Source organism: Lissotriton vulgaris, chromosome 5, assembly GCF_964263255.1.
Source record: "Lissotriton vulgaris chromosome 5, aLisVul1.2, whole genome shotgun sequence".
In the NCBI taxonomy this organism is placed as follows: Eukaryota; Metazoa; Chordata; class Amphibia; order Caudata; family Salamandridae; genus Lissotriton; species Lissotriton vulgaris.
Window position 1 is genome coordinate 656,722,373 of NC_141693.1, and position 27,596 is coordinate 656,749,968.

Here is a 27,596-nt window from a genome sequence, read left to right on the forward strand (position 1 = left end):
CACTATTTTTTCTCAAGGAGCACATTGGCACACAAAGTAGGTAACTTCAGTTTCAGGGACAACTATGGCAATGTGTACGTTTTTGCTTTTAGCAAATTTTATATTGTTCCCAATTAGGCCTGGCCGCTCCAACAAAAATAATTTTGCAAAGACTATTGCAAAGCAAAATGCACATTGACAAACCATAAGTTTGGCATCCGCACCCAGACAGATTATTTGCCAATGCTTGTTCATTTTCAGGTTTCCCATGATCTTGCTAAAACTCTTTTTAAACTAATATTCCGTTATTTTGTGGATTACTAGTATGAATCAAAGACCTTTTTATAAAAGGATGCCTCACGGAAATTGAACCTAAAATTGCCCAGCTTAGCAAACAGTTTGTCTTGTAGTTATTTTTGTGTAGATTTTATTTTCAAAACCAGGAATCCTCATTCTTGTTTTCAGGCTTCTGTAAATGTTTGCATTTAATCTAAGAGCATTATAGGTAGCCTCAAATTGTTAGTTTCAAGTGTGTGTACACATTTTTATACTGCTATGTTGTCACCCCCCGTCGCTCTGTTGTCTATTGCCATCCACCGTGGCTCTGTTTGTTCACCCCTTCCACCCCCGTGGCTCTGTTTGTTCCCCCATGCCACCCGTCGTGGCTCTGTGTCCCCCCCCCCTGCTACCCACCGTGACTTTGTCCCCCCCCCCCCTGCCACCCGCCTTGGCTCTTTGTCCCCCCTCTGCCCCCCGCCTTGGCTCTTTGTCCCCCCCCCCCCCTGCCACCCGCCGTGGCTCTTTGTTCCCCCCTGCCACCCGCCGTGGCTTTGTTCCCCCCTGCCACCCGCCGTGGCTCTTGGTTCAACCCGCCGTGACTGTTTGTTCCCCCTGCCACGGCTGTTTGTTCCCACCCTGCCACCCGCTGTGGATGTTTGTTCCCTCTGCCACCCGCCGTGGCTCAGTTTGTTCCCCCTGCCATGGCTTTTTGTTCCCCCCTGCCACCCGCCATGGCTGTTTGTTCCCCCCTGCCACCTGCCGTGGCTATTTGTTCCACCGGCTGTGACTGTTTGTTCCCTCTGCCACCCGCCGTGGCTCTGTTTGTTCCCCCTGCCACCCGCCGTGGCTGTTTTTTTTTATTTCAATTTTTTATTGGAGATCTTTAGTATCATTACAATAAAAAGAAAACACATTTGGGCCTATCAAATTTGGCATAAAAAATAAGAGGAAAAAAAGAAAAAAAAACAGTATCCATTAACATCAAGCTTTCATTCACAATATACAAATCCAAATGAATTGAAATATGAACCTCAAATTAAATCATATTTGCTGACCCTTCCTACCCTCAAAGCATACCCTTGCTCTCATTTCCTAACTCTCCGCATTTTCTGTATCGATTTCTGCATTGATTTAATCTGTTGTGACCACGGGTTTTGGAGTCGCAGATCTAGCAACTGCCATTGCAATACAAATACATTTAACCTGCGGGACCAAAAGCCTGAGATCAGGATCTAAACTGTAAAGCATCAATTTTACATTTAAGAAGATCTCAAACTGGTAATAACTTCTCAGAAAAGCAAAAATATCATCCCAAAAGGATGTAAACTTTGTACAGTGAACCATTATATGGGACCAATTGGCGGAGACAGAATTTAAACATCTAAAACAATCCGATAAATGATTACTATAGACATTTTGGAAATTGCAGCAGGCGTACGGTACAGAAGCCATTTACTGAAGAATAACATTCTTCATCAGTTAGCCCCCCTTAACGTGCTAAAATTCAGTTTATTAATAATTGTCCAAGTATTAAGAGTCCATGATTTTCTTGTTACCGCCATTTTTTAACTGCTTTAAGGCCTAGCTCAACCCCCCTACTCTGAGCTATGGAACGTTTCCAGTCCCCCGGTTTCTTTGACACCGTATTGACAAAAAGGTCGTTAACCAGCGAAGATGGACATGTAAACTTTGTGTGGTCCAAATGCTTGATATAATATTATGTAAGACCGTGCCAATAAAAAAATTTCCCCTGAACTAACTGGACCATTTCTGTCGGAGATATCCACTCTCCATCTTTTAGAAAATCTGTCACTTTATTAAACCCTCTTCTGAACCATCTCTGATCCTATCTTAATTCCCAAACATGAAGCCAAGTTAGGCAACAAAGTTGTTGGATTAAAGGGGGAGAGAGTAACTCTTAAGCATGGCAGCACGTTTCTTAAACCATAGAAGTATCTTATAGCGGACAACTTTTGGAGATTTAAAAACCTGCAACGGGGAGGGAATCTGATTTTCATAACGGATTAAATTAAAAAAGTAGTTAATAAATACATTTTGATTTGGGGTTTGATTCTTAAATCTTGACAGATACTGAGCAAAGTAGGCATATTAGTAATCCCTAAGATTCGGTGAGGAGAGACCTCCTTGGTCCAATTTGTGAAACAGTGCTTATTGCGATTCGTTGTGGTTTTGCCCAAATAAAACTAGAAAACATGGATTCAACTTCGGCAAAGAGTATACTTGGTAAAAAAAAACAGGTAATAGTGGAAAACAAAAAATTAAATTAAGGGAGGATAGACATTTTTATCAGAGCGACTCTGCCAAGGATCGATCATGGCAATGTATTCCACCTAGAAAACATTATGCAAATTTTTTGAAGAAGGGGATCAAAGTTAAGATTAAACAAATCTTTGACATGGGCTAAAAAACAAAAAACCTAGATATCTTTTTGGTTAGTTGTTAATACAACGACTTATATCAGGGTGCAATTCTGGATCCCTGCCTCCACATACTAGAATTTCTGTTTTCCTTTTATTAATCCTATGTCCCCCCCCCCCCCCCCCCCCCCCACCTCAAATTCCTCAAAGAGCTGTAAAACACGGGTTTGTGAATTTAAATTGGGTTTGATTAACAGCATAATATCAGCGTAAAGCTTGATGTTAGCCATTGATGGAATAGGAGAAGAGTTATCAGCAGTATTCCGAACTGCTGCTGCGAAGGGCTCAATAAAAAAAAGCAAAAAGAACCGGTGATAATAGGCAGCCTTGCCGTGTGCCCCGCTTAACTAAAACTGATCCTGCCGTGGCTCTGTTTGTTCCCCCTGCCCCCCCCCCCCCCCCCCGCCGTGGCTCTGTTTGTTTCCTCATGGTGACAAGTGATTTCACTCTAATCTTTAAACTCTACGGCCACGCTTAAAGTAAGAAATATGTTTATAATCGTCTTGCATATTTTTAATAAAGTCCTAGTACTGTTTTACTCAAAGCTGTAGTTGCACTTCTTGAACGTGAGTTTTAGTTCAGCACAGACTGCCCTTGTTGGTGGGTGTTGACATCCAAGGGGGCCTATTACTTACATATACCATGAACGTTCTCCTCCTGATGTTGAAGCTTAATTTGTTTACCTCTGGATCAGAGTTCACTGTAGAACCTTTGTGGTGCCCGTTACCATGACTACCCAGTTCTTTGTGATGCACAAGTGTTCTATGCCAGAATTCACTTCCGTCCTCTCAACTGCCATGGCTACTTGGTCAGCTGTTTGACCGAAGGCATCTACTTTCACATGACAGTGAAAAGACCAAATATTTGATGAAGAAGAGCTATTTGATTTGACTTTAGTGCTAGGGAGAGTATATAATGTCTAAAACTCCTAATCCAGAATGTCCGGTGGAAGTTACAGGGCCGGTAAAGATTACAGGTCCCGTGAAAATTGCAGGTCCCGTGAAAATTGCAGGTGCCGAAAAGATGGCAGGTCCCGGTCCCGAAAAAATGGCAGGTCCCGAGAAAATTGCAGGTCCGGTGAAGGTTACAGGTATGGTGGACTCGTGGGGGATGTGGGCTCTGTATGACTTTAACTTAAACTTTGGAGTGGTCTTTACGCACCCTTGGTATATTTTGCTAACCTTAAAATGAAGTTTTCTGACCAGCATGAAAAAGAATGTTGGAGAGCGGCCATAGTAGTAAAAGTGCGAAGTAAAATTCCACAAAAGTACTTATTTCCAGTTTATTGGTGTATCTTGTCCCTGCATACCTAACAGTGGGCCTCTTCTGGTTGTTTGAAGACTATGAAGAGTTCGTATGGGTGTGCTCGGCAGAGGTGTACCTCGGAGGTTCATGACGAATCGGGATAGCTAAAATTAGGCCACTCAATAGCTTAGCCTAAGCGTGGTGTAAGTAAAAAGAGGGCTAGGCTCCTCTGGGACGAAACAGAAGGGCGGGATATGAGGAGTTTTTGGCTGGACGTAATGATGGAGTTGATCTCTTCTTGAGTCCGTATTTGAACGCTTTTATTAGTGCTTGGGCAGCCCCCTTTAGTCTCCTTGTAGCACCAACGCGCTAGATCAGCTAATCATTACGTTTTAATTTAACTTAGTACATTTTCTTTTTTTGCATGTACATTGTCGTGCTTTTTCCTCTTAAACCACATAACTATTAATATAGCCCCGAATACTTTTATCATGGAGGTATTTTTTAAGAAGGTGAAAATACACTAATAAATCTTTAAAACACTCCCTGGATTGCTTAATTTATTTGTTTGCTATTTAGGATTTCTAAAGAAATGGTATACAGCATTATGGCTCCCTTTATTTCCAGTGAACGTGAGCTTTATGTAATGTAACATACGTGCATATTGGTCATTGTCATTGGTGTGCCCTCACTGTGCTAATTGGGTATGAGTGCCCCACGCACTTACAAGGAAGGGTTCATTCATAGACTGGATTCAGATTCAATTAGTGCTGATCTCAAAATGGGTGTGTCCTTTCCTCAGCAAGTGCCCGTTTTTACGTTCAAAAACTTGGAGAGAGATCTTGATGTCTGGGGTGAATCGGGGCGTTTTTCCAAAGCGTGTATTGATAGATTAGGTCAATAAACATACATTTTATGTCGGTGGGTAAGTATGAACATGATTTGTTGATGGTGGGTGTTATTGGATGCTGTGATTGTCAACTGCTGGCCAATATTGTGTATATTGGATTTACGAGTTCTGTCAGAAGTTGAGATGTGGGGGGTGGTGGTGGTGGTGTGGGGGACGACATAAAGCAGGGGCACATAATATGGAATGCACATTAGCCATCAGCCATATTCGAGGCGACTGGTGTTGACCATAGGATATACAAATATCAAAAGGCAACTCTTAGGGATTTGTGCTGAAAAGACTTTTTAGATTGTGCCTGGAACCCCCTTGCTCTTTCCTGGGACATGTCTGTGGTCCCTTCGCTTTTTGTTGTCTTACAGTGTAAGTTATTGCATTCCGTGTTTTCACCAGCACAGTAGCAAGGCAGTTATCAGATTGATATAGACGCGTCACTACTGCTCACATTACTCGTTACTTTTGGCAAGGTACTTGTGAAATTTCTTTTGAGTTTCAATATCTTTCTCTTGTTTGTTCCAGATATAATGGCTGTTCCACCAGGTTATGCTGACCTTGGCAAGTGTGCCAGAGATACGTTCAACAAGGGATACGGTAAGTTTCGATCTTCTAATAAATGCACGATTTTGAACGTGGAGCACACCATTTAACAATCTCAGCTTGCAGCGAGGTCGGAGGACACTCTCCGGAAACGTGACCTATTAAAGAGCATAGTCATTTTGGAAGAAATGACAAAACGAAGCAGTTCAACAGTTATGTGCAATGCTTCACTGGGTTTTGGACGAGATCTATGTTGGCAGGTTGTCACTCGAGGGCTGTTGCATTGTATATATGAGAGGCTTACGGCCTTTCTTTTGAACTTTAGTTTGCATAAGTGTACAATATTTTTTTTATAGAGTAAGGTTCACTGTGCCATGTCCCTCACTTGGCAAGTTTTTTGCGTGCTGCATGTCTTCAGCATGTCGTGTGTATTACAACTTTAGGATGGGTGTGTGGTGTCACGGTTAGTGAGGGCCTCGGGCACTGGCTAGGGCATTGTAGCAGCTACTTTCCGGGCACTAGATTAAAACTCGATGAGGTGATACGTGCTAAAACTTGAAAGTATGCTCCACACCTGATAAGGAGCTAAGGAAATTGAGGATTTCCAGTGTCCTGAATTTTACAGTGAGGACTTCGAGTTCCCTTATAATTGCGGCAGACCATCTGGCTTTCTTCACTTCCGGCAAGGATTTAACTATGCGCTAATATGTCCTAGCTCCTTTAGTCCCATGCGTAGGTTGTTCAGTATCAATCGGCTGATCCTTGGTAGGTGCATTAATAATTAAAGCGGGCATAGCATGGGCATTACTCCTGCACTTTGTCAGCCTCGGTAAACCTCGTCCATTTTCTATACATTGTGAACGTTTACTTCGTCAGTACCCCCCTAAACAACTGTAATCCCACTTACACACCCCCACACGGACTTTTCCCTAGCCTCTTCTGTTACTTGTACTATAAATCACACATTCACCCAAATAGATCACTGAAAGAGGCAGGATCCGGAAATGTTTTAGTATAGGGATTGGAGCATTCCCCTTCGACACCGACTAACCTCATAGGAGTGCTGTGCTTATTTGAAAGTGAAACTGAGGTGTATATATAATAGTATCCGAAAGAGACACGTTGGTGATAGATTCTTTACCTTCGAATATCCCCAGGCGTCAGACTGTATCCGGAAATTTTTGCGTAGCAGTACCCTTGCGCGTCGGTAGGCGTCATCTGCGGCTCCGCGTCCGTCGTGGGCGCCGTGATGACTTCGTCTGAGTTCTTAGACGCCGCCTCCGCGTGCTGACGTCAGTTCTTCTTTTTTCCGCACCAGCAGCGCAGATCCGGAAAAAGTGGTACCGTAGTCACTTTTTGACGAAACTTTTTTGAGATCTTTTTGATCATTTTTCGAGTCTTCGACTCCGATTGGTACCGGTAGGGACACCAGGTTTTAAACCTTGTGAGGTACTGCGACCGGCTGATGTCGGTCACCGACCCTCACCGACTGTGCCTCCACTGTCTCGGCGTCTATCATGACGACATGACCTGCTCCTACTGTCGGGCCTTAACCTCGCGCGATGCGGCCGGGGGTTTGTGTGTCACCGCCCACGCGGCTCCGTCTGAGTCGCGGGCGTCGCGACCTGCCCCATACCCTCCGGTCCCTGGGCAGCAAGCTACGCCGGATGAGTTCGAGCGCTTACTCATGGCCATGAGGTCCCTCACTCCGGCAGGCTCCGCGGCGCCTTCGGGCCCAGCGGACCCGCCTGGGGGCCTTAGCGGGTCGGGTGCTTCTGCTAGACGCCGGCGGGTGCTTTGGCCCCGACGCCGCCGGCGCCATCGGGCCCGGCGCCGCAGGGCCCCACTGGATCCGCTTCTGGATCCGGATTGTCACAGGTCGACCTGACTACCTCACCAGCGCTGGTCCCACAGGTGTCCCCTCTGGCGCTGTCCCCAAAGCCTCCCTCGTTCCGGCGTCGGAGCGGCGCCGCTCTTGACGCCGCTTGGAGTTTTACTTCAATGAACCGGCCCGTCATTTGAAAACCCTGATTATCAGGAGACTGGTGTTAAGGAGTATTGGGAGGGATCTGAGGACCCTCTGACACGTGAGTTTCAGTCCCAGGAGGACTGGACAGGTGGACTTGGGGGTGCCAGTGGTCTGGACACTTCGCCAGACACTGGTTTTGTCTCACCTCCTACCGTGGCTTCGGAGGAGGGGTCAACCTTCAGTGTGGTGTTGACGCGGCAGCCACGGTCTTGGGCCTTGAGCTCCCCGTCGCGGCCGTGAGGGCTAACCTCCTCACGGAGGTCCTTAAACCACAGTCAAGCTCGGCTGAGCCTCTGCTGCCGTTTAATGAGCCCTTGACTGACGTTCTTTTGGGCACTTGGTCCAGGCTCGCTACAGGCCAGCCTTGTAGATAGGAACGTGGCCAGACGCCACCGCCCGGCCCCGGGCGACCCTTGTTTCCTGTCCACCCACCCCGAGAGCCTGGTCATCCAGGCTTTTAACTCCCAGACCGCATTCCCGTCTGCTCTGCCTGATCGGGAATCCAAGAGGTATGAGAATTATGGAAAGAAGATATTCTCCTCCCTTAGTTTGGGACTGCGGTCTTCAACACCGCATGCCTCTTGGGCGGCTACACCCACTCCCTGTGGGACACGGTCGCGGACGTACTGCCAGAAATGCTCGGCGGAGGTCAAGGCTTAACTCTCCCAAGGGCTTGCGGAGGGTCGAGATGCTGCACGTTTTTCCATCCGGTGTGGGCTGGATCGCACAGACTCACTGGGCAGAGCGATGGCAATGACGGTGGCTATTCGTCGCCACGCCTGGTCGAGGTCTGCCAACTTTTCAGCGGATGTCCAGAATACCCTCATGGACATGCAGTTTGATGGCCGTCGCCTCTTTGGTGACAAGGCAGACCATGCGCTTGAGCGCTTTTAGGACTCCAGGGCTACGGCCAAGTCCTTGGGCCTCTTTTGCCTGCCCGCACCAGCAAACTGGTGCCTTTCACTCCTTTCGTGGCCAAGGAAGGGGCGCCCCCACACGTTCTGCCAGCCACGCACCGCAGACTAACATCCAACGCAGTGGTGGCCGTGGAAACCGCTGTGGAGGCAGTCTGGGTCAACGGCGAGGCCAGTCCACACCTTCCCCTGCAGCATCTGCCTCAAAGTTTCCTAGTCCGTGCTTTCGGGCCCATGTGACGCCAGTGGGGGGCAGGGTTCGCCATCACCACACTCACTGGCGCACTGTCACATCGGACAGGTGGGTGCTGCAAATCGTCCGAAGGGGCTACTCCCTCCCCTTCGAGACGACCCCTCCAGCCATGCCACCGCAATACCACAGCGTATCTGGGGATCATTTGCGGCTTCTGCAGTAGGAAGTTACGGCCCTATTGGCCAAGGGGTCCATCGAGCACGTTCCTGGGCCAGAAGTAGGGTGTGGTTGCTACTCCCACTACTTTCTGGTACCCAAGAAGGGCAAAGGGGGCCTACGCCCTATCTTGGATCTACAGAACGTCAACGACTTCCTCCAGAAGGAAAAGTTCAAAATGCTGACACTGGCTCAGGTCTTAGCTGTCCTGGACCCAGGAGACTGGACTCTCAAGGGTAGTGCTACGCAAAAATTTCCAGATCCAGTCTGACGCCTGGGGATATTCTAAGGTAAGGAATCTATCCCTAACTAATGTCTCTTACAGATATATCGTTACACAAGTAGTAACTTGTGCGTTATTTGTATGCTCTAAAAAATGTGTAGAATAGAATTAAAAACCCACATGAGTCCTGTCAAGGCTGGCAGACAACGCAGTTTTCTAGGAAGCAACGTTCCGTCTACACCCGCTATTTATAGCTTAACTTTGTTTCCGCTTTTGTGGATGCAGCCTCTTCGGCGGGGAGGTTGTTGGGAGGGGAAAAATGCAGTTTCTGTTAATGTTTTAGCATTCACAGCCCTGCATTGCTAGGAATCAAGGCGTGATCATTATGCGGACAAACCAACTCTTCATTCGTTACCTTCCGATTATTTTTTCTTTTATTCCATCCTCTTTTCATTCTTCTTTCTACTTTATTTCATTGTTAACTTCAGTAATGAAACGCCCGTTACCCCAGCAAGTTGCCACGCTACTTCCAGTCTTTCCCACAACCCTCCTATATATCATTTGACTCCCTCTGCGCTTCCTGCATACACCTACGCTTGTGCACACATACACAATTCCTCCCAAATCGCCTACATTATCTCCCCTTTCCTAAAATCTGCTTTCTTAGTAAATATCCTTGACATACAGACCCTTCCGCTCTCCCTCCACTTTCTCTCACACACACACACACACACACACACACACGCTCGCACCAGCACTTGTGCCCTCACACAGCTGGGGTCTCTACCCTAAACACCCACCCTGCCAGGGCCGGTGAAGCCCCCTACATTGTGCTTCCAATTACGGAAGCCAACCTGTGGCCCCTCCTCCCCGGAGCCCAGATCGTGCTACAGATTTATATCCAGGAAGAAATTAAACATTCAAGGGGCTTCCTGTCTATGAAGCATTTTGACCTTTGAGTCACACTTTTATTACCTTGACATCCCTCAGTGGAAGTAAAACCATTTTCTAGACGGACCCACGGAGGGTTAGTTCCACTCAAAATGCCATATCAACATACTTATAATCCTTTTTTTTTTTTTCACACATTGTACTGCCCATATTCTCCCTGATTGCCCAGACCTCATTGGAATGAAGACATCCAGTTCTTTCACCTCTCATATAATTTTTGATAGCATGTCTGTGCAGCTATGAGGCTTATACGGTTCCAAAGGCGAGACTTATTGGCTATGCCAATGTTTGTTTTTGTAAGTTGTAGCTTGTTATATTCTATTTATAGAGTGCCAATCATCCAAGATCTCTAGGCGCTTGTAGCGTAGCCCATGAGCCAGGAATCCCTTAGTCCCGAGGATACTGTGTACAGTAGGTGGATTTATCCAAATGCCTCAGTGAACATGATGGTTTTGAGTTTCCTCCTAAACAGAAGTAGCTTGGTTTCCCTGTGCATATTGTCCGGGAGCTTGTTCCAAATCTGGAGAATCACAACTGAGAAAGCCCCCCCCCAACCCCCCCCCACCCCCAACCCCCCCCCACCACAAATGTAGTTCTGTTAAAGCGCGGGCAGGCCAGCAGGCTGGCCTCAGATGACCGGAGGTAGTGTCCAGGCACATAGGGCTTCAAGCGATCTTTGATATATTTAGGCACAGCTCCATACTGTGCTTTATGTGGAATGCACAGACCCTTGAACCTGACCCTCTGCTTGATAGGGAGCCAGTGTAGTTGTTTGAGGAGGGGGGTGGCATGTGCTCTTCTTGGTAGTTTAAAGATCAACCTTGCCGCAGCATTTAAAACCACCCAAAGTTTCACAAGGAGTTTGTCAGGAAGCCCTGTGTATACTGCTTTACCGTAGTCCTGTTGTGACAGAATCAGGGCCGTCACAGCGGTACACATAGTAGAAAATGCCAACAGGGTCATGAGCTTGCAGAGTTGCTGCATCAACCCTGTGCAGCTCCCCACTACAGCTGACACATGATTGTTTAAGGTTAGTTTGGTGTCTAGTTTGATGCCTGGCACTGGTGTCTGTGTGGTGCTAAGCTCTTGGGGCCAGAAGAGTTTTGACCAGGGTGAGGCCTTTGTACTGAGGGCCAGCACCTCTGTCCTGTCCGGGTTTACCTTCAGTGAATTAGAGATCATCCAGTTCATGTGAGCTGGAGGATATTCTGTACATTAAGCTGTGCTTGGGGCCAGTTATCAACTTGTACAATTAACTTTGGTGTCATCAGTGTAGTTGAACACCTGCCAGTCTAGTTTTGCCACTTCTACTAACGACTGGAGGTAAATATTAAATAGCGGGGGCAACGCAGAGCCCTGTAGGATCCCCTTAACACAAAACACCCTGCCTGGACCTACATTCTCCTAGTTGGACCTTTTGAGACCGATTTTTCTATGATGGAGGTAATCCACTGGAGGACTGTCCCGGTGACTACCAGCTGTGCATGGTCCACTGTGTCAAACACGGCTGAGAGATCTAATAAGATCAGTGCCAAGGGATTCTTATCCGCTACTAGGCTCAATTCATCCAGCACGGAGAGCATTACCAACTCAGTGCTGTTGTGGGCCCTGAATCCTGCTTGCTGTGTGTGTAACAGCTGATGCTCTTCCAAGAAGGACGAGAGGACTCTGAGCACATGTTGCTCAAGAACTTTGGCCAGGAAAGGAAGCTGGGAGATTGGTCTGAAGTTTTTCAAGTTAAGGTCTGCCCCAGATTTTTTTGGCATTGGGATCACTATTGCTTCCCTGAATTTGTCAGGTACCTTCCCTGTAGTCAAGGAGAGATTTAGTAGGGACGGCACTTCTGACTCTTTTGAACACCAAAGGGGTGTCGGATCTTCTGGTGACCCGAATTTTACTTTGGCCACGATGTGGGCTAGACCATTTGAGCCAAGTGCCGGGAAGGTTGAGAGAGAAGCGCCCAGAAACTCTTGCGTATCCACTGATGGAGGGCACTAGGTAATACAAGTATTACCTATTTCAGTGATGTTTTTAACCTTGGCTAGAAAGAAATCCTGTACCTTTTCACAGTCCGCTTGGTTAGCGACCGTCCTTTGTTCTTTCGTGCAACTCAACTCCTTGAGTACTTTGAGGGTCTCTCTCTGAATATTTGTAGCCTCCCTAATCCTCCCTTCATAATACACACATTTAGATCTAATGACGGAGTTTTTTTTTTGTAGAGAGCTAATGTTGCTTTATACTTCTCCTGGGCTTGAAGGTCGTATGATTTCGGCCAGTGCCTTTCTTAGTTCTTGCGTGTACCAGGGGGCACCCTTCATACTGTTTGTCACCCTTTTCCTTTGCGTGGGAGCCACCATATCGAAGGCTGCCCTTAACCCGGAATTGAGGTTTTCGTACACCAGGTCCGGATCCCCGGACTGTGATCTTGCGTGTACTGTCTTGTTTAGTGCTTCACTCAGCTTGGAGTCCTCTATCTTGCGATAATTCTGTGCTGCCCTCCAGACTGGGGGTAGGTGTATAGGGCAGCTACCCACTGGGAGTTGGAGGCTAATCAGATAGTGATCTGACCACTACATGGTCTACAATATGTATGTAGCTTGACTGAGGACGTGGTCAAAGTAAGATCTAGAGTATGACCCTTCTCGTGAGTGGGGAACTCCACAATTTGCTGCATCCCAAACCTAGTCATAGCATCTCCGAACCTACTAGATACACAAACCCTAGGTATTGGATCCCAATGATTGCTAAAATCCCCTAATACCAGGTTCTGTTGGTATCTTGAGCACAGATCGCTAATCACTTCATGGAACAGATCATTATCAGGCATATGCATCAAAATAAATCCGGGAGCAAAGGGGCAGATTCTCAGAATCTGCCCCTTTGCTCCTGGTATTTTTGCATTTGGGATGCATCATCCCAAATGCAGAAATCGCAATTTAAGGAATCTCTAAATTGAAATTTCTTAAATTGCGATTGCATTTAAGGAATCCCAAATTGAGATTCCTTAAATGCAATGCATGAAAGTAAAAAAAATAGCGAATTCGCTAATAGGAGTAGCAAATTACCATGAAGTTTAACTTCATGGTAATTTGCTAAAACTTTGAAAAAAGCACTTTTGTGCATTTTTCAAAGTTTCATGTTGCGCACACACATGCCCTTAGGGCATGTGTGTGTGCAACATATGTGCAGAGATCAATTTAAGGGGTGCAAAAGGGTGTCATTTTGACACCCTTTAAATTGCATGAGCAATTTGCGAGTACCTACTGGTACTCGCAAATTGCTCATGCAATCTCCAATTCATTCCTATGGGCCTGTAGGCCCATAGGAATGAATGGGACGGCATTCCTTAATTGCGAGTAGCAATTAAGGAATGTTTAGGAATTGCTATTTTAATAGCGATTCCTACATGCATAGGCTTTTGCTATTCCTAAATAGCGATTCCTTAAAAATCGCTATTTAGGAATTGCAAAAGGCTTCTGCCAGTATATAGCTGGGTGTGGGCGATATACCACTATCAAGCAGGATGATTTGAGCACGATCTTAATCCCCAAAACCTCTGCCCTATCCAGGCTGTCCTCAACTATTTTCTCAGTGGTAAGTGACCTGCGGCTGCAGACTGTGACTCCGCCCCCTCTTTTGTTCCCCTCCCGGTTATACATTAAGATGTCTTAATCTGGGGGGAGGGAGGCCCCTACATCGGGACCAGAGGCCTCCTCTAAGTAGGTCTCAGTTAATGCAAGGAGGTCTAACTCCTTTTCCTGGAGTAGCGTAAAGATCTATAAATTTTGCTTTTGGAGGGACCTGGTGTTCAGCAGCGCAGTCTTTAGTCCAAAGGGTACCTCTAACCCCATATTTGTAGCCCAGCACACCACTCCTCAGTGGGTCTTCGGTGTCCACTAGCAACTTATTTGGACAGAGACTTTCTACCAGTGAGTCCGGAAGGCCGGAGTTTGTGTTTTTTTTTTTAGTTTTAGAAGTTCTTCCCAGTCGGGCCTTCGAAGTGCCAGAGGGGCTTCCGTCGTAGCATTGGTCTTATGACTGTGAGTGAGGCGCAACTAGCGCACTGACCCTGCGCAAAGCAGAAGTGTAACCAAATACCTCCTCCACACAAACCGCACACAGCTGCGGTGGACTAGAAAGTGGCTCTGAGAGAAATGGGCGTGGAACAGGGCTGAACAGGATATCTGCGCACTCTAGTTAAAAGCAGGTGAAACTTGGTTAAAAAAAATACGTGGAAATTGTTCAGAAAGTGCTTTAAAAATGTTTACTGACGCTGGCTAGGACTGTGAATAGCAAAGTGGTTGGCATGATGAGTAGGGACCCGCTTCTGATCTGTGTTTAGTGGGATCACTAGAGCTTTTGGCCCCGGTGCCACTGCACCTCCTGCACAGTTCAGATCCAGCAGCTTTTAACTGCAAGATAACTGTCTTTATAGTAGTAAAATATAGCGATATTAGGTGTTTAGTGTGGTGCCTAGAGCTTTTAGACCCGGTGCCAATGCACCTCCTGCACCATTCAAATAATGACCGTAGTGCCTGAGAGAGAACCACTTGTGACTGCCTGTTTAGTTGTAAATTATGGCAATAATCTGTTTAGTGGGGTGCCTGGAGCTTCTGATTCCAGTGCCGCTGCACTATTGAAATGACCATAGCACTAACTAAATAACTGCACTTGTGACTGCCTGTTTAGTTGTAAAATATGGCAATATTTGGTGTTTAGAGGAGTTCTGATGGCCCGGTGCTACTGCACCATTCAAATAGTGACCCACGTGCCTGAAAGATTAGACTTGTGACTGCCTGTTTAAGTTGGGCAGATAAAGTTGAACAAAATCAATCCAATAATTCCTACAAAGTGCAAAGGAAGGTACTGAGGCATGAATGGAAAAAAGCCACAAACGTTCCAAGGCTAAAGCATCTGCTTTACTCAGCGAAATAATTTTCACAAGCACAGTGCAAGCGAAACCTAAAAAGGAGGCAAAGTGAAATAATTGCCTAGGAGCACACAATTTGGTTCAGTGGGGAAGCCGGGGGGGGGGGCGATCCCACATTTCCTTGTTTCACGTTGGCCACTTCATTGATATTTCCTTCCTTCTCTTGCTTTATATCAATACTTAATGCTTGGTATTTAGTTCTTGGTGCGGTTAGAGTGGGTGGCAGACAGAAGTCCAATAGAGGCTATGTTTGTTTTGAGCTCGAGGAACTAAGAACTTTGAGCCGAGCCAGAGCCATTCATCTGGCTCGAGTTTGGCCTGAGTCATCAATGGCTCACTTACCTCTCACATAATGACATGGGTAGAAAGGAATAGGAAGCATATGATTTGACAGTCCTCCAACAATTTGATGCAGCAGGAGTACCAAAACTACATTCAGAACTTTTTGTTTTATGGAGTGGATTATGACTGTATGCACTCTCCCCCTTGGGTGCCTTCAAAAGATTGTTGGTTTAATGTCCTGTTTTCTTATCGCCTGCTTACTGCCAGTGTTTAAGTTATTTCTGTCTCTGTTAAAAAGTCTGTTTATCCAAGAGCACACAATTTGTCGCTAGGATTAATAGCTCTGTGGTTCCCATCTAGCTCATTACACAACTCTGATGTAAGTCCGTCTGATGGTAAGACGGACTACTCTCACCAAAGAAATGACACTATTCTGTGGAACCTGCCCAGAACTTTACCACTTTGACGAAGTATGCTGATTCTGAACTAAAGCCTTGTTTAAACCGTGTCCTAGTGCTGTGGTGCAAACTTCCCAGTGTGCCATGTCTAACGGTGGCAGTTGGGTGTCTGTCTAGTTCAGTGAATTGCACACTTTTGGAGTGAGGGTCTGTATTGGCTAGCAAAATCCACATTGATGTCAATAGCATGTTGCATTAATAAACTGTCTTTGAGAAGTATGGCTTTGAATAGACCAGTCCTAGCTTGACAACAGGGAACACAAAGAATGATCCATTTGATAATCAATCACTTTATTCTGACAATTGAAGAGAAGATGGTCTGCTTGTAAAGTACTGTTATTGTACTTGGTAATACCTAGGTTCGAGGCATGTGGGCTGCTGAATTCATATCTGTGCATAGATCGCCGCCTAGTGTTGGGTCCGGATGATTGCACATTGTTGTCCTGGAAGAGTCTTCGAAGTATCACGAGATAGGTGGCTCCTCCCCTGGACTACAGTGCGCATGGGCATCGACTCCACCCCCAGATTGTTTTTTTCCGCCATTGGGTTCGGATGTGTTTCGGTTCCCTCTGTCGGAATCGATAATTGTAACTTTCTTTACTTGAGACCAAAAGGTCTTTAGGACTCGCGTCGGTATTGTCTATCGTTCGGGTTTGTTGTTCATCGGCTCTGAACTATTGCTACCCTTCCGCGTGCTTTCGGCGCGGACCAGCCTACACGACGCTCCAGACTACTTCATCATGGAACGAAGTCCATTTAAGAGATGCCCAGTGTGTGCCTCGAAGTACCCACACATCGACGTGCACCCAGTGTGCAATAAGTGCTTGTCACCGGACCACGACGAGGCCAAGTGTATGGCCTGCTCCAGGTTCCGGTCGAAAAAGACTCTCAAGCTACGCCGGGCCACAAGACTGCAGGCCCAGAGTTCGGCACCCCTCCAGCGAACATCTTCGAGGAGGATGTTGACGACGACTCCATCCAGAATGTCTCGGACTCTAACCCGGCGTCGGAGGTCGAGGAAAACTACGACGCGGAAGACGAGGAGTTCGAGGAAGTCGTCGAGGAGGTAGGGGATGACGACGGGGCCATTGCCACCGTAGAGGATAGCTCGGAGGAGGAGCTTCCTCAGACTGACTCCGGGGCCATCCGCCATTATGAGGCCCAGGTCGCGGGATCGCCTTCGGGCCTTACCCAAGACCTCGATACCAGTCTCACGGCTCCGCCTTCCGGCCCGGCCACGGACATTGGTACGGCACCACTCCCGGTGCAGAAACCGAAAGTGAAACCATCGGTGTCGACGCCACCCGTATCGAAAGCGCAAGTCGCACTGGTCGGGTCGAAGACTTCGGAGGCCTCGGCGCCGAAGAAATCCAAGATGGCCGTCTAGCTCAAGAGCCACGCCAAAATGGCCGCTCCGAAGACTACGGTGTCGAAGGCGACGACGCCCGACGCGGCTGCGTCGGCGCCAAAGTTGGTCGACGCTCTGAAGAGTTGCGTCGACACCAAGAAGGTCGATGACCATAAGAAGGCCCCAAAGAAACGGCAGGACGACCCCAAGTCTCTGGCTGCGCCGCTTCCACTTGACAAGGCAAAGGGGGGAGCCGCGTCGGCTCCGAAGACTGCGGCCTTGGTTGCCGACCCGAACCCGGCGTCGGAAGATTCTCTCGAGCCGGTCCGCCCCTCCGCCTCGTTCACCAAGAAGGTCTCGGAGTCCCTTCAGCGTATTCGGGAGGGGGCCGAGGCGGTCGAGCCAAAAAACACTGTGCCGCCCAAGCCTCTACAGAAACCGGCGAAGGCGCAGACGCCGATTCTCTTCACGTTGCCGCCGAAGACTGCGCCAAAGGCTTTCACTGCGAAACCTGGGGCCGGAGTGCCTTTCTTCCAGGTTCATGCTAACAGGGTAGTGCTCCGCACTAACCCTAAATTTCTACCCAAGGTTGTGTCTCAGTTCCACATAAACCAAACAATTGAGTTGCCGGTGTTTTTTCAAAATCCTGAGTCACTGGCGGAGCGGATGCTCCACACCCTTGACGTTAAAAGGGCCCTGATGTATTACATTGATAGGACCAAGGATTTTAGAAAGACTAAGCAGCTTTTTGTTGCCTTTGCGTCACACCACAAAGGTAACGCTATTTCCAAGGCCGGTATTGCTAGCTGGATTGTGAAATGTATTCAGATCTGTTATGCAAAGGCTGAACGCACTCTTACAATTCCACGAGAGCCCACTCCACCAGAAAGCTGGGGGCCTCTATGGCCTTCCTTGAAAACATTCCCTTAGAGGACATATGTAGAGCAGCCACATGGTCTACCACACATACCTTTACTAAACATTACTGTGTAGACGTGCACTGTAAACAGCAGGCAGCTGTAGGGCAGGCTGCTCTCAAGACACTTTTCCAAACTGCTGCAGCTGGCACGGGCGGCCGCCGCTAATGGAGGGACTGCTATGTATTCTATGCACAGATATGAATTCAGCAGCCCACATGCCTCGAACTGCAAATGCTACTTACCAGTATGCATCTGTTCTTGGCATGTAGGGCTGCTGACATTCATATTGCCCGCCCTCCTCCCCGGCGCCTGTAGCAGCTGCAGTGTTTACATATCATTTCATGGCATGGTCATCATTCACAATGTTCACTCCATCTCGGCCACAATGGCTAAAAACAATCTGGGGGATGGAGTCGAGCCCATGCGCACTGTAGTCCAGGGGAGGAGCCACCTATCTCGTGATACTTCGAAGACTCTTCCAGGACAACAATGTGCAATCATCCGGACCCAACACTAGGCGGCGATCTATGCACAGATATGAATGTCAGCAGCCCTACATGCCAAGAACAGATGCATACTGGTAAGTAGCATTTGCATTATCCCCACAGAAGTTGGAATGCAGTTTTTACTGTTGCAATCCCATTTTGGTATTTGCAGCCTAAATATATCTCTGTAGCAAGTGCATAACTCTTCAAACCTATTCTGAGTATTTGTCATTCAGCCCTATGTTGATAACATTTCAAAATAAAATCTATTTCGTATCCCTCTCCTTCATCCCCATGATCGCAAATTCATTACAATCTCCAATCTTTTAAAAAAAAGTCAACTTATCTAAGTTTGTTTTTGTGGTGAACTCTTGGAAAATCAGGGCCCAAAGTACATACGTGAAGTTATATTCTCAGTTGGCTACTGCAAATCCTTCTAGCTTAAACCGGTGCTTGTATGACACTTGAAATTAGCTAGAATGTGATCACTTGTGCATATTGAATCCTCTTTTACGTACAATACAACATAATCTCTGGTGTTTGCTGTACTGATTACTGGAAAGCAATTGGAAACGATCCAGTGATGGCTTTAACAAAAACTTTGGATGTCATACTGTGATATCCTTGGCCTCCTTTATTTCTCATTTTATGTAGTTGTAGAGTGCCACTATCATCTGCCAGGCTTATCCTGGCGCTCTTCTCTGTAAGCCATGCTCTGGAGTAGTAGTGTTTATTTAGTTGTGTAAATCTTGACCGTCTAAATGCAAACCCGTTTGAGATTTTCCCCTAAAGGGTAATTTGTTTCCAAACTTCCATGCACTGTCCCCTCATTAGCCTTCATCGTAGTGGTGCATTGTCAGTTCTGTGTTATAGAGAGCAACACTACGCACATCAATGTGTACCCCTTCCACTTAGTGTGAGGGCCAGCAAAGCAAAAACTTGCTTGGTTGATTGTGTTCACTACAGAGAGATATGGCTTGGTAGTTTGCACTCCAGTATTTAGGAATAGGGTCCCAATTTGCCATTTATGGTCCCAGTTTGCACAGTGAAGACAAACTAAACTAGTGGTTGAACTTACTTATGTTTTTGCTCACGACTTACCAGTTTGTTTTTCATCAAATATCTTGACTCAGTAAAGTATGATTGTGAATCGTCTGGACACATTGTACAACATCAGGAGATCGACATCTGAGCATTTGCATAAGCAGTTAACCAACTTCCCCTCTAATGAATACGAATTTCCAATCCCAGGCAAAAGGTGCAGTGTGGTTACAAAGTGTAGAAAGCTGTCTCTGTATATTCTATACCAAAAACAGGTATAGTGTGCAGAGTCCAATGAGCCCCGAAAGCTGTGGCAAAGGTTAAAGGAGATAACACTTTACTCTGATTAGCATTAGCCGAGCTGTTAGAAATATTAGAGTAGTGTGAATGCATTTGGTGTACATATTCATACAAGGCAGGAACACACTCCTTGACGGAGTCCAGGACAATGTTTGTAGAAAAAGTTTGCTTTAGTTACTTTTATTTCTAGGAACCAAGTTGAACTCATTAACATGTTAGTAGATTTTTATAGAATATAGTAAGCTGAAAAGAAAAGTACCTAGCTGCAAGTCGCGTACAGTTCATGTGAGCTATGCGCGTGCACATAACCAGCCACACCACTCCCCACGATTTGTCTGTGCCTTGGCATCAGACTTCAAAGGCTGCCGCTCCCCCCCCCCCCCCCCCCCCCCCCCCCCATCAGACTTGAAAGAAATGCACTCTCCTGCCCCTACCACAGAAATGCAGAGCTTTTTTTTTTCCTACATGGCTCTTTACTTATTTCCTGTCTTTTCTGTGGCTCACATTTTACTTTCTTCTAACTCGTGCTTTTTTCGTCTGATCGTGCATTTCTTTCCCCACTCTTTTGTCTGCTTGAGCTTTTTTCCCCCCCACTCTTTTGTCTGCTTGAGCTTTTTTCCCCCCACTCTTGTCTGCTTGAGCTTTTTTCCCCCCACTCTTGTCTGCTTGAGCTTTTTTCCCCCCACTCTTGTCTGCTTGAGCTTTTTTCCCCCCACTCTTTTGTCGGCTCCTGTTCCCCCCCACTCTTTCTAAGTGCATTTTTTCCCCCCACGCCGCGCACTGCTGCACGCCGCACACTGCTGCACGCCGGTCAACACCACCACATCACTCGGGGGCACCACCAGATCACTATCTTTGCTTGCTACCAACAAGCATTGCCATAGCCAATAGGACTCACATTAGGAAAGTGTAAGCTATTGGCTTTGTGGATAACCATGTTACTAATTTATATATTTTCAAAGCCAACACATAAAAATTGTCATTTACAATGCCAATAGCTCACACTTTCCTAATGCGAGACCTATTGCATTGCAAATGCTTGTTTTGCACATGCACTTTTGATCCAAATCCTTACAGGCTTTGTTCACAGAATGTATACGTCTCAAACAGATTGTTTCTTGCATATCTTCTGTTAGGTGCTCATTACATTTGAATATACAAAATCGGACTCATTTATACTTACCTTGCTAGAATGAGACCTGTGATTCAAAACTAGTCTGTGGCAACTCTGCATCCCACATGGGGGGTATTGAGAAGCAGTAGGAGGGCTACATAGCTCACTGACAAACAGTAGTCCAGTGGACAGTTCAATCCATATTCTTTTAAGAAGCAGACAAGACATCATATAAAGTGCTTGCGTTTGTGCTGTGTCGGTCAGTATCTCGAAGGCACTTTGGACTTGGCTTGATACATGTGTTGTCAGTCTTTCCCCGAAGTATTGTCCGTAATCTGGTCTGTGTTCTGTAGGTTTTGGACTGGTGAAGTTAGACGTGAAGACCAAGTCTGCGAGTGGAGTGGTGAGTTTTTTTTCTGTGTTTCATCAATGCGGTGTAACTATAATGCTTCTATAAACGAATAAATTAATTATTATAAACGTGCAAGCCTCTTCCAGCTAGCTGTTGATGGATTTTATTTAAAGCACTAATTATGGTTTGGGCTGTTGGGGGGGGGGGGGGGGGTCATTTCCTTACGATGATGAAATAAAATTTGGGACACGGCAAAAACGACATCATGTCAGCAATGTATTTGAGCCCCAAGACATTAGAGGTGCTAGAGCGAACACTAAACTTACTGGTAGGTACCAAAACATTAGTCAGGTGAATTTATACATTTTGACTAAAAGGAGTAGGCACAGATGGCAATCTAATAGCTATTCTAGTCGGAAAGATATGAATTGGGGCAGTGACTTGTACACAGAATCTCACTCTGGATTAGGTCAACACAGCATCACTCTGGACTAGGTCCTCAGAGCTGCTTTGATCCCTTTTCTCACCTCTTAACACCCCCTAATCAGCATAGTTGGTGGGTGCTGGACACCCTTCACATTTCCCAAAGTCCTCAGCAGAGTGTTGCAAAGTAGCTGCTGTGTTTTTGCATTAACTTTACTACGATGCTCTTAAGGCCATAATGTGGTGACTGCTGTGACTTAGTGCATAGAAGGTGGCTGCCTTCTACTTGACATTGGAGGCTGTTCTTGGGCCAAGCAATTTAAGGTAGGGGACTCCTGCTATATGGTTCTTATGGGGGCCGTGAAGTACATGCCATAAACTGCAGTGGAAATGTTCGACTTGGTAGCTGGGATGCATTTACTTTGCAAGGAGTAGAGGTGGTTGTTAGTGGGGCGGCTGTCGAGGACTTGTCGTGATCAATGTACAGCTCCTGTCCTAGCTTCTCTGTATTGGAAGTGCATTAAACATGCTTTTGATTCTTGTTAGGAATTTTCAACATCTGGCTCTTCAAACACCGATACTGGGAAAGTTAATGGAAGCTTGGAAACAAAGTACAAATGGGCGGAGTATGGCCTGACCTTCACTGAGAAGTGGAATACCGACAACACGTTGGGCACTGAGATCACAATTGAGGACCAGGTAACACATATTTGCTCTAACCATTCTTTTGTCTATGCATAGTAGAAACCTTTTCTCTAAGGTCTGCCTCTATCATTTCACAGATTGCCAAAGGTTTGAAGCTCACGTTCGATACTACCTTCTCCCCAAATACTGGGTAAGTTTGTTTGGGGTTTTTTTTGTTAACTGTTGGCACAAGTTTTGATGCAGCACCTTTGCCAACTACTTATTGTTTCCGTACCTACATATGATGATCACAATTTGAGCTGTCCTGGTTGCAGTTCATCAGTGTGACCCACAATATAATTGTTTTGAGTTATGTCCTAAATTTCCAAACCTCTTGATCATCCTTTGAAGCTACTGGAATGCTGGTACCTTCATTTTTAGTTTTTCTTATGTTCTTCAATAGATGTATTGCTGTATGTAGCAGGCCTATCCCTCTTCACACATTTTAGATGCAAGAGTGGATGAATAATGTCTATTAGATTAACTTCCATTTGTTTTTAGGGTGATTTTTTTTTCTTTCCTTCTCATCACTGATATTCACTAGTTTTTCCCCCTTCTCCAGGTGAACTAATTGTCCATCTGCCTTGTACGTTAACGTTGAACCATGCAAATATAATTTTTTTAATAGGGAGGGGTTAGACCCAACAGCCTCTTCTCCCCCGCCCCCCCACACTTTTTGCTTTCCGCCTCTACTGTTATGACTTTTTTTGTGCTGGTATTAGGACTCAAGCACTGGTTAGCAGTAGTAAAGTGCCATTTAATTTCCTTAAGCCCCTAGTAAATTGGTAATATGTGTACCCAGGGCCTGTAAATTAAATGCTGCTAGTAGGTCTGCAGCACTGATTGTGCCACCCACTTAAGTAGCCCTTTAACCATGTCCAAGCCTGCCAAAGCGGAGCCTGCGTGTGCAGTTTACTCTGCCATGTCGCCCAGGCAAAATAAGCCTTTTGCCAGCCCCCAACCTTTCTATTTTATACATATATCAACCCTAAGGTAGGGCCTGGTATACCAGAGAGCAGGGTGCAATGTATATAAAAGGCGGGACATGTACTTTTAGGAAGTGTAATTTCCTATTGGGAAGCGACAAACCCTTCACGTCTGGTGTCTCTGGACTCCCAATTGAAATTCTAATGTTATGATTAAGTCTAATTTTAAATTGAAATTGCGAAAATGCCACTTTTAGAAAGTTGGCCTTAACTTGCTTTAGCCATTTGGTGCCTGTAGCCTGTCTGACAACATGACTGTGTATAGTTGGGCCATGTGTATTGCCTCCTTGACAGTCAGACAGTCGGAGCTTAGATGTCTCAGTGGGCTATCTCTGGGAGGATAGTACTGGTTGAACTGGACACAGCCTCACCTACACCTGAATAAACTGTGTCTACACAAAATGGCTGCATTCCCCCCTCCCGTAGTGAGTCTGGAGCCAGGGCAGGAAGATACGGTCTGGCCCTGCATCTCTTCAACCCAGAACCCAGTGACTCCAGTGGGTAGCTGGCTGACCTGATCTGAAGCCTCAGGGGCATAACCGGCTTCCAACCCCTGCATCTGGACTCTGCCATCTGTGAGTCTATCCTGCCAAGTGGTGCTACCCCAGTCCTAGACCCTTGGAAGTGGGCCGAAGGTGCTTGCAAGCGAAATAGACACAGCTTCTCGGCTGAGCTGCTGCGTGGATGGACACGCTGCGAAAGATTCAAATTGCCGCCACAACCCACATCTTGGGACGGACTCATTGCCTTCGGAGCCGCCACTGCACGACTCTTTCCCCAGCTCATATTCTCGCACCTCTGGTACTGGCAGCCTCCACTATTATGCCAAAACTCTACAACGCAGCTTCATCGCTCACCAGAACGGACACATCAACTCCGCTGTGAATCGTAAGCCCCGTCAACTGGATAGTCTATGCTACAGGACCTCACACTGGAGCCTATGCTACTGGACCTCACACCGGAGCGCCTGCGCTTCTCGGAACCAACGCAATGCATCTTTGTCGTAGATCCACACAACGTTCCACAACCAGGATTTAAGGTACTCTTCAGTGGGCCTAACTGGATGCTTGTAACTGGGTCACACTCTGTCATGGTCTGTTTGAACTTGACTTAGTCCTGGTCCATCGAGCCCAGATATCTCCAATAGTGCTTTGTGTTTCTTGGCACTATTTCTAAATGTAAACGTTAAACTTAAATCACTCCAATTCTACTCAAAGGATTTTGGTTGTTTTGGTCTTATTTATGTAAGTTCTGTTTTTCTAACATGCTATGGGATCCTTTTGTGGTTTTTACTGCGGCCGTTATTTCGGCGCAGTGCGGGAGCCAGGTAGTGCTCCGAATGTTCAGCGGCCGACGGCAGGGATCCAATTTTCAAGAGGCATGTTGCTGAGGACAAAATGAGTTCAGTAGGATCTGAAGGATGTCTATTTTTACAATCCTATTAGTGAGGATTAGTTTAAGTAGGGTTGTTATTTGTAACAAGGCACAGGTAGAGGAATGCAACCTCATTCCCATAACTGTTTTCACTGGGAAGGAAACAAGCTTCCGGGGACCACCCCCCTTTCTGAATCGGTTTTTGGCCACTATAGGTGTGGCAGGGTATACTCAGACATAAGTCCCTTTCTCACTGCACCATCCGGATTCAAGCAAGCCGGGCCAAAGACGGCTGAATTGCCAGAAACCGGTCCCCGGTAGCTTGTCTCCTTTCTGGTGAATAATTGGCTTGGTAGTTTAGTCTGCCCTGTTCCCATGATGCACTGGGCCAGGGACAGACTGATTTGCATATAGCCAGGTTCTGAGCTGGGATGGTGCAGTGAGATAAATAACGGTGATGGATCAAGCCCTGATCTTTGGACTGGGTAAGAGTGGTCTGCTTAATTCAGACACTCTGTTCATCACCACCCCCCTTTCTGAATCGTGATGCCCAACACTGCACAAGTGTCCTGGAGGGAACGTAGCTGTTGTAGTGTGCCATTCCAGCGAAAAATAAGACGGAACGGATGTCCCCAAGAGTACTGAGTACCATGCTCTCGTAAGAAATCAGTGGCAATTTTAAAGGACTTGCGCTCCTGTAGAGTGACCATCGAAAGATCCTGGAAGAGTGACACGCGGTGGCCCCTGAACTCCAAAGAAGGTTTGGTTCGAGCTACCCGGAGGATTCTTTCTATTAAGGGGTAGTCCGGCAGGTAGGCTAGGAGGTCGGGAGGGGGCGCCGGCGATCTGCGTCGTGGGCCCACCCTGTGCGCTCGATCAATCCTGATAAGGAAGTCGGTTGGCTCTTCCAAAACGTATCTAAATAGGTCTTGCAGATAGTCCGCCGCGTTCTCCCCCTCCTCTGCAAGAGGAACACTCCGGACCCGGATGTTGTTCCTCCGGGAACGGTTCTCAAGGTCCTCCACATGCGACTGAAGATCGATTTGCTGGTCGTGAAGTCTAATCGCCTCCTGCTGAAGCTGTGCGAGTTCTTCGGCCTGAGCATGTCCTGCCTCCTCCAGAGGCCACCCGCTCCCCCAGGCCGTCAACCTCCCTCCGTACCTCACGCACCTCTCCCGCCACCTCCTGCTTTAGCGCCTGGAAGTCCTCTCGAAGAGTGCCGAAGAGCGATTCCAGAAAGGACCTGGTGACTGGCGGCTCCCCTCCACTCGCCCCCTGAGAGCTGCTCGACTGTCCCGGGGAGTGCTGCCCCCTGTCCTGCCTTGCAGCGCCCCTGCTTAGCATATCCGGCAGGGTACGATCCCCTTTCTTGTTTCCCTTGTTACCAGCCATCTTGAGCGACAGACAGAGCTCTCCAGGTTCCACCAAGGACGTCGACGTCTGCCACCCCACCAGGCTGCCGGCCAGTCGACCCAACCAACTGTCCTGGGCCTCCTACTTGCGTATGCCGATGCTCACCAATTAGGCACTCCCGCGCCGATTGTTCCCCAGGAGATCCGCCCCGAAAGCTAGACCCACTCCAGCTAGAAGCCGCGAGCGTAAAGCTGTCCACCTGGAGCAAGGCGACCCCTCCGGGCACTCCAAGCCGGCTCCGTGCCCCATCTGCCTCCTCAAGACCACTCCGACGCCATCCACTCCCACTCAGAGCGGCCAGGAGCAGCGCTTCGCCGTTCGTGAGCAGCGCGTTTCAGGGTCCACACGCACTTCTCACCAGGGCCCCCCGTCGTGATCCAATCTTCGGCCTGACCAGCCTCCTAGTAGGTCCTGCCCACAGGCCTGCAACCCCCTTCAGTCAATAACAAGGGATGGCCGGTAGATCTGCCTCACGTCCACCACTAGGCCCGGCACTATCAGCGGCATAGGGCTCACAAGTTGCGGCCGTGTCGTCATATCAGTTCCCCCGCCGAAGGGCCACTCGCTCACTTCACACTCCCATCGGGGGTATCAGGGCAGGGGGAGTGAGTCCTGACCTCTTCCTGGGCCCTCTCACCACCGCTGCCGGCCGACTCGCCACCCGTCTCTGCCAGCTGCCCAAGTGCTCCACTCCGGTCAAGGCGGCCTCCGCTCCAGTCCCCCCCCCCCCGCCCCCCGGACCGTCCGACCGGGTCCGGTCTCCGGCAACCGCAACAATCCTCCCGCCCACTAGGGAGCTCCAGCCTTGTCGCACCAGGCCTAGCGCGGGGGAAGCCGGGGCCTCGCGCAGGCCAACTGCGCCACCGCAAGTAGGGACGTATCCCGCTCCCGTCGGGTCACTCTCTGCGCACAAGCGCTCGTCTTCCGCCGGGCTGCCGAGGGGGGGGGGACCGCCGCCAATTCAGCCTCCCAGCCAGGCAGGACGGGGGCGCAGCCCAGCGCCACTCAGAGCTTTCCTCGCGGCTCCTCACCTGGCTCCGCACAGTCTCCTGGACCGGCCTCTCTCCCCGCGCCGATCACCCTCAATCCTGGTGTCTGCAAACCGGAGCCCGCGGAGACATCAGCTGGGTCCGGCCGAGACCCCACTCCGGTGCAGACGGGTCTCCTCCTCCACAGCCTCCACCAAGCTCGATCCGCTCCGCAACGCCGGTTTGGACCCACTTCCGGCCGGAGCTCAGGCCCACGCCAGCCCTGTGTCCGGGGCTCGCCAAACACGCCAGCTCCTCAAGCGCCTCGGGATGAAGCTCCGGGGTCCCCTACCCCTTCCGCCGCCAGTAGTTAGCGGCGAGGGGGGAGATCAGGGCAAATGAAGTCGTTTAGGGGCCCGGGCTCGGAGGAGATCGCGAGGAGAGCGACCACTCACTCCGCCATCTTGGCCACGCCCCCGGAACTGCATTTTTAAAGTTATTATTGCAAAGTGCATATTTTTAAGTACTGTATGTTGGTATGTTGGATTTTTGTAGTTTTGGTCTTGTTTGGGATATATACAAATATTGGATATTTTTCTAAACTTGT

At 47.9% G+C, this 27,596-nt stretch overlaps 1 protein-coding gene across 3 annotated transcripts in view; it reads left to right on the top strand.

Annotated features, from left to right (window-relative positions):
* The window catches only part of VDAC2 (voltage dependent anion channel 2), a 55,465-nt gene that overhangs the window by 16,687 nt on the left and 11,182 nt on the right, over nt 1–27,596 (top strand). For 2 of the 3 annotated variants that reach the window (XM_086922086.1, XM_086922085.1), the window contains exons 2-5: nt 5,368–5,439; nt 21,143–21,192; nt 22,111–22,263; nt 22,347–22,399. In XM_086922086.1, the coding sequence (XP_086778212.1) occupies nt 5,373–5,439; nt 21,143–21,192; nt 22,111–22,263; nt 22,347–22,399 (323 nt within the window). In that variant the 5' untranslated portion in view covers nt 5,368–5,372. Of the gene's footprint in view, nt 1–3,713; nt 3,787–5,367; nt 5,440–21,142; nt 21,193–22,110; nt 22,264–22,346; nt 22,400–27,596 lie in introns of those variants that run through there. The other variant, XM_086922084.1, reaches the window with a different exon arrangement.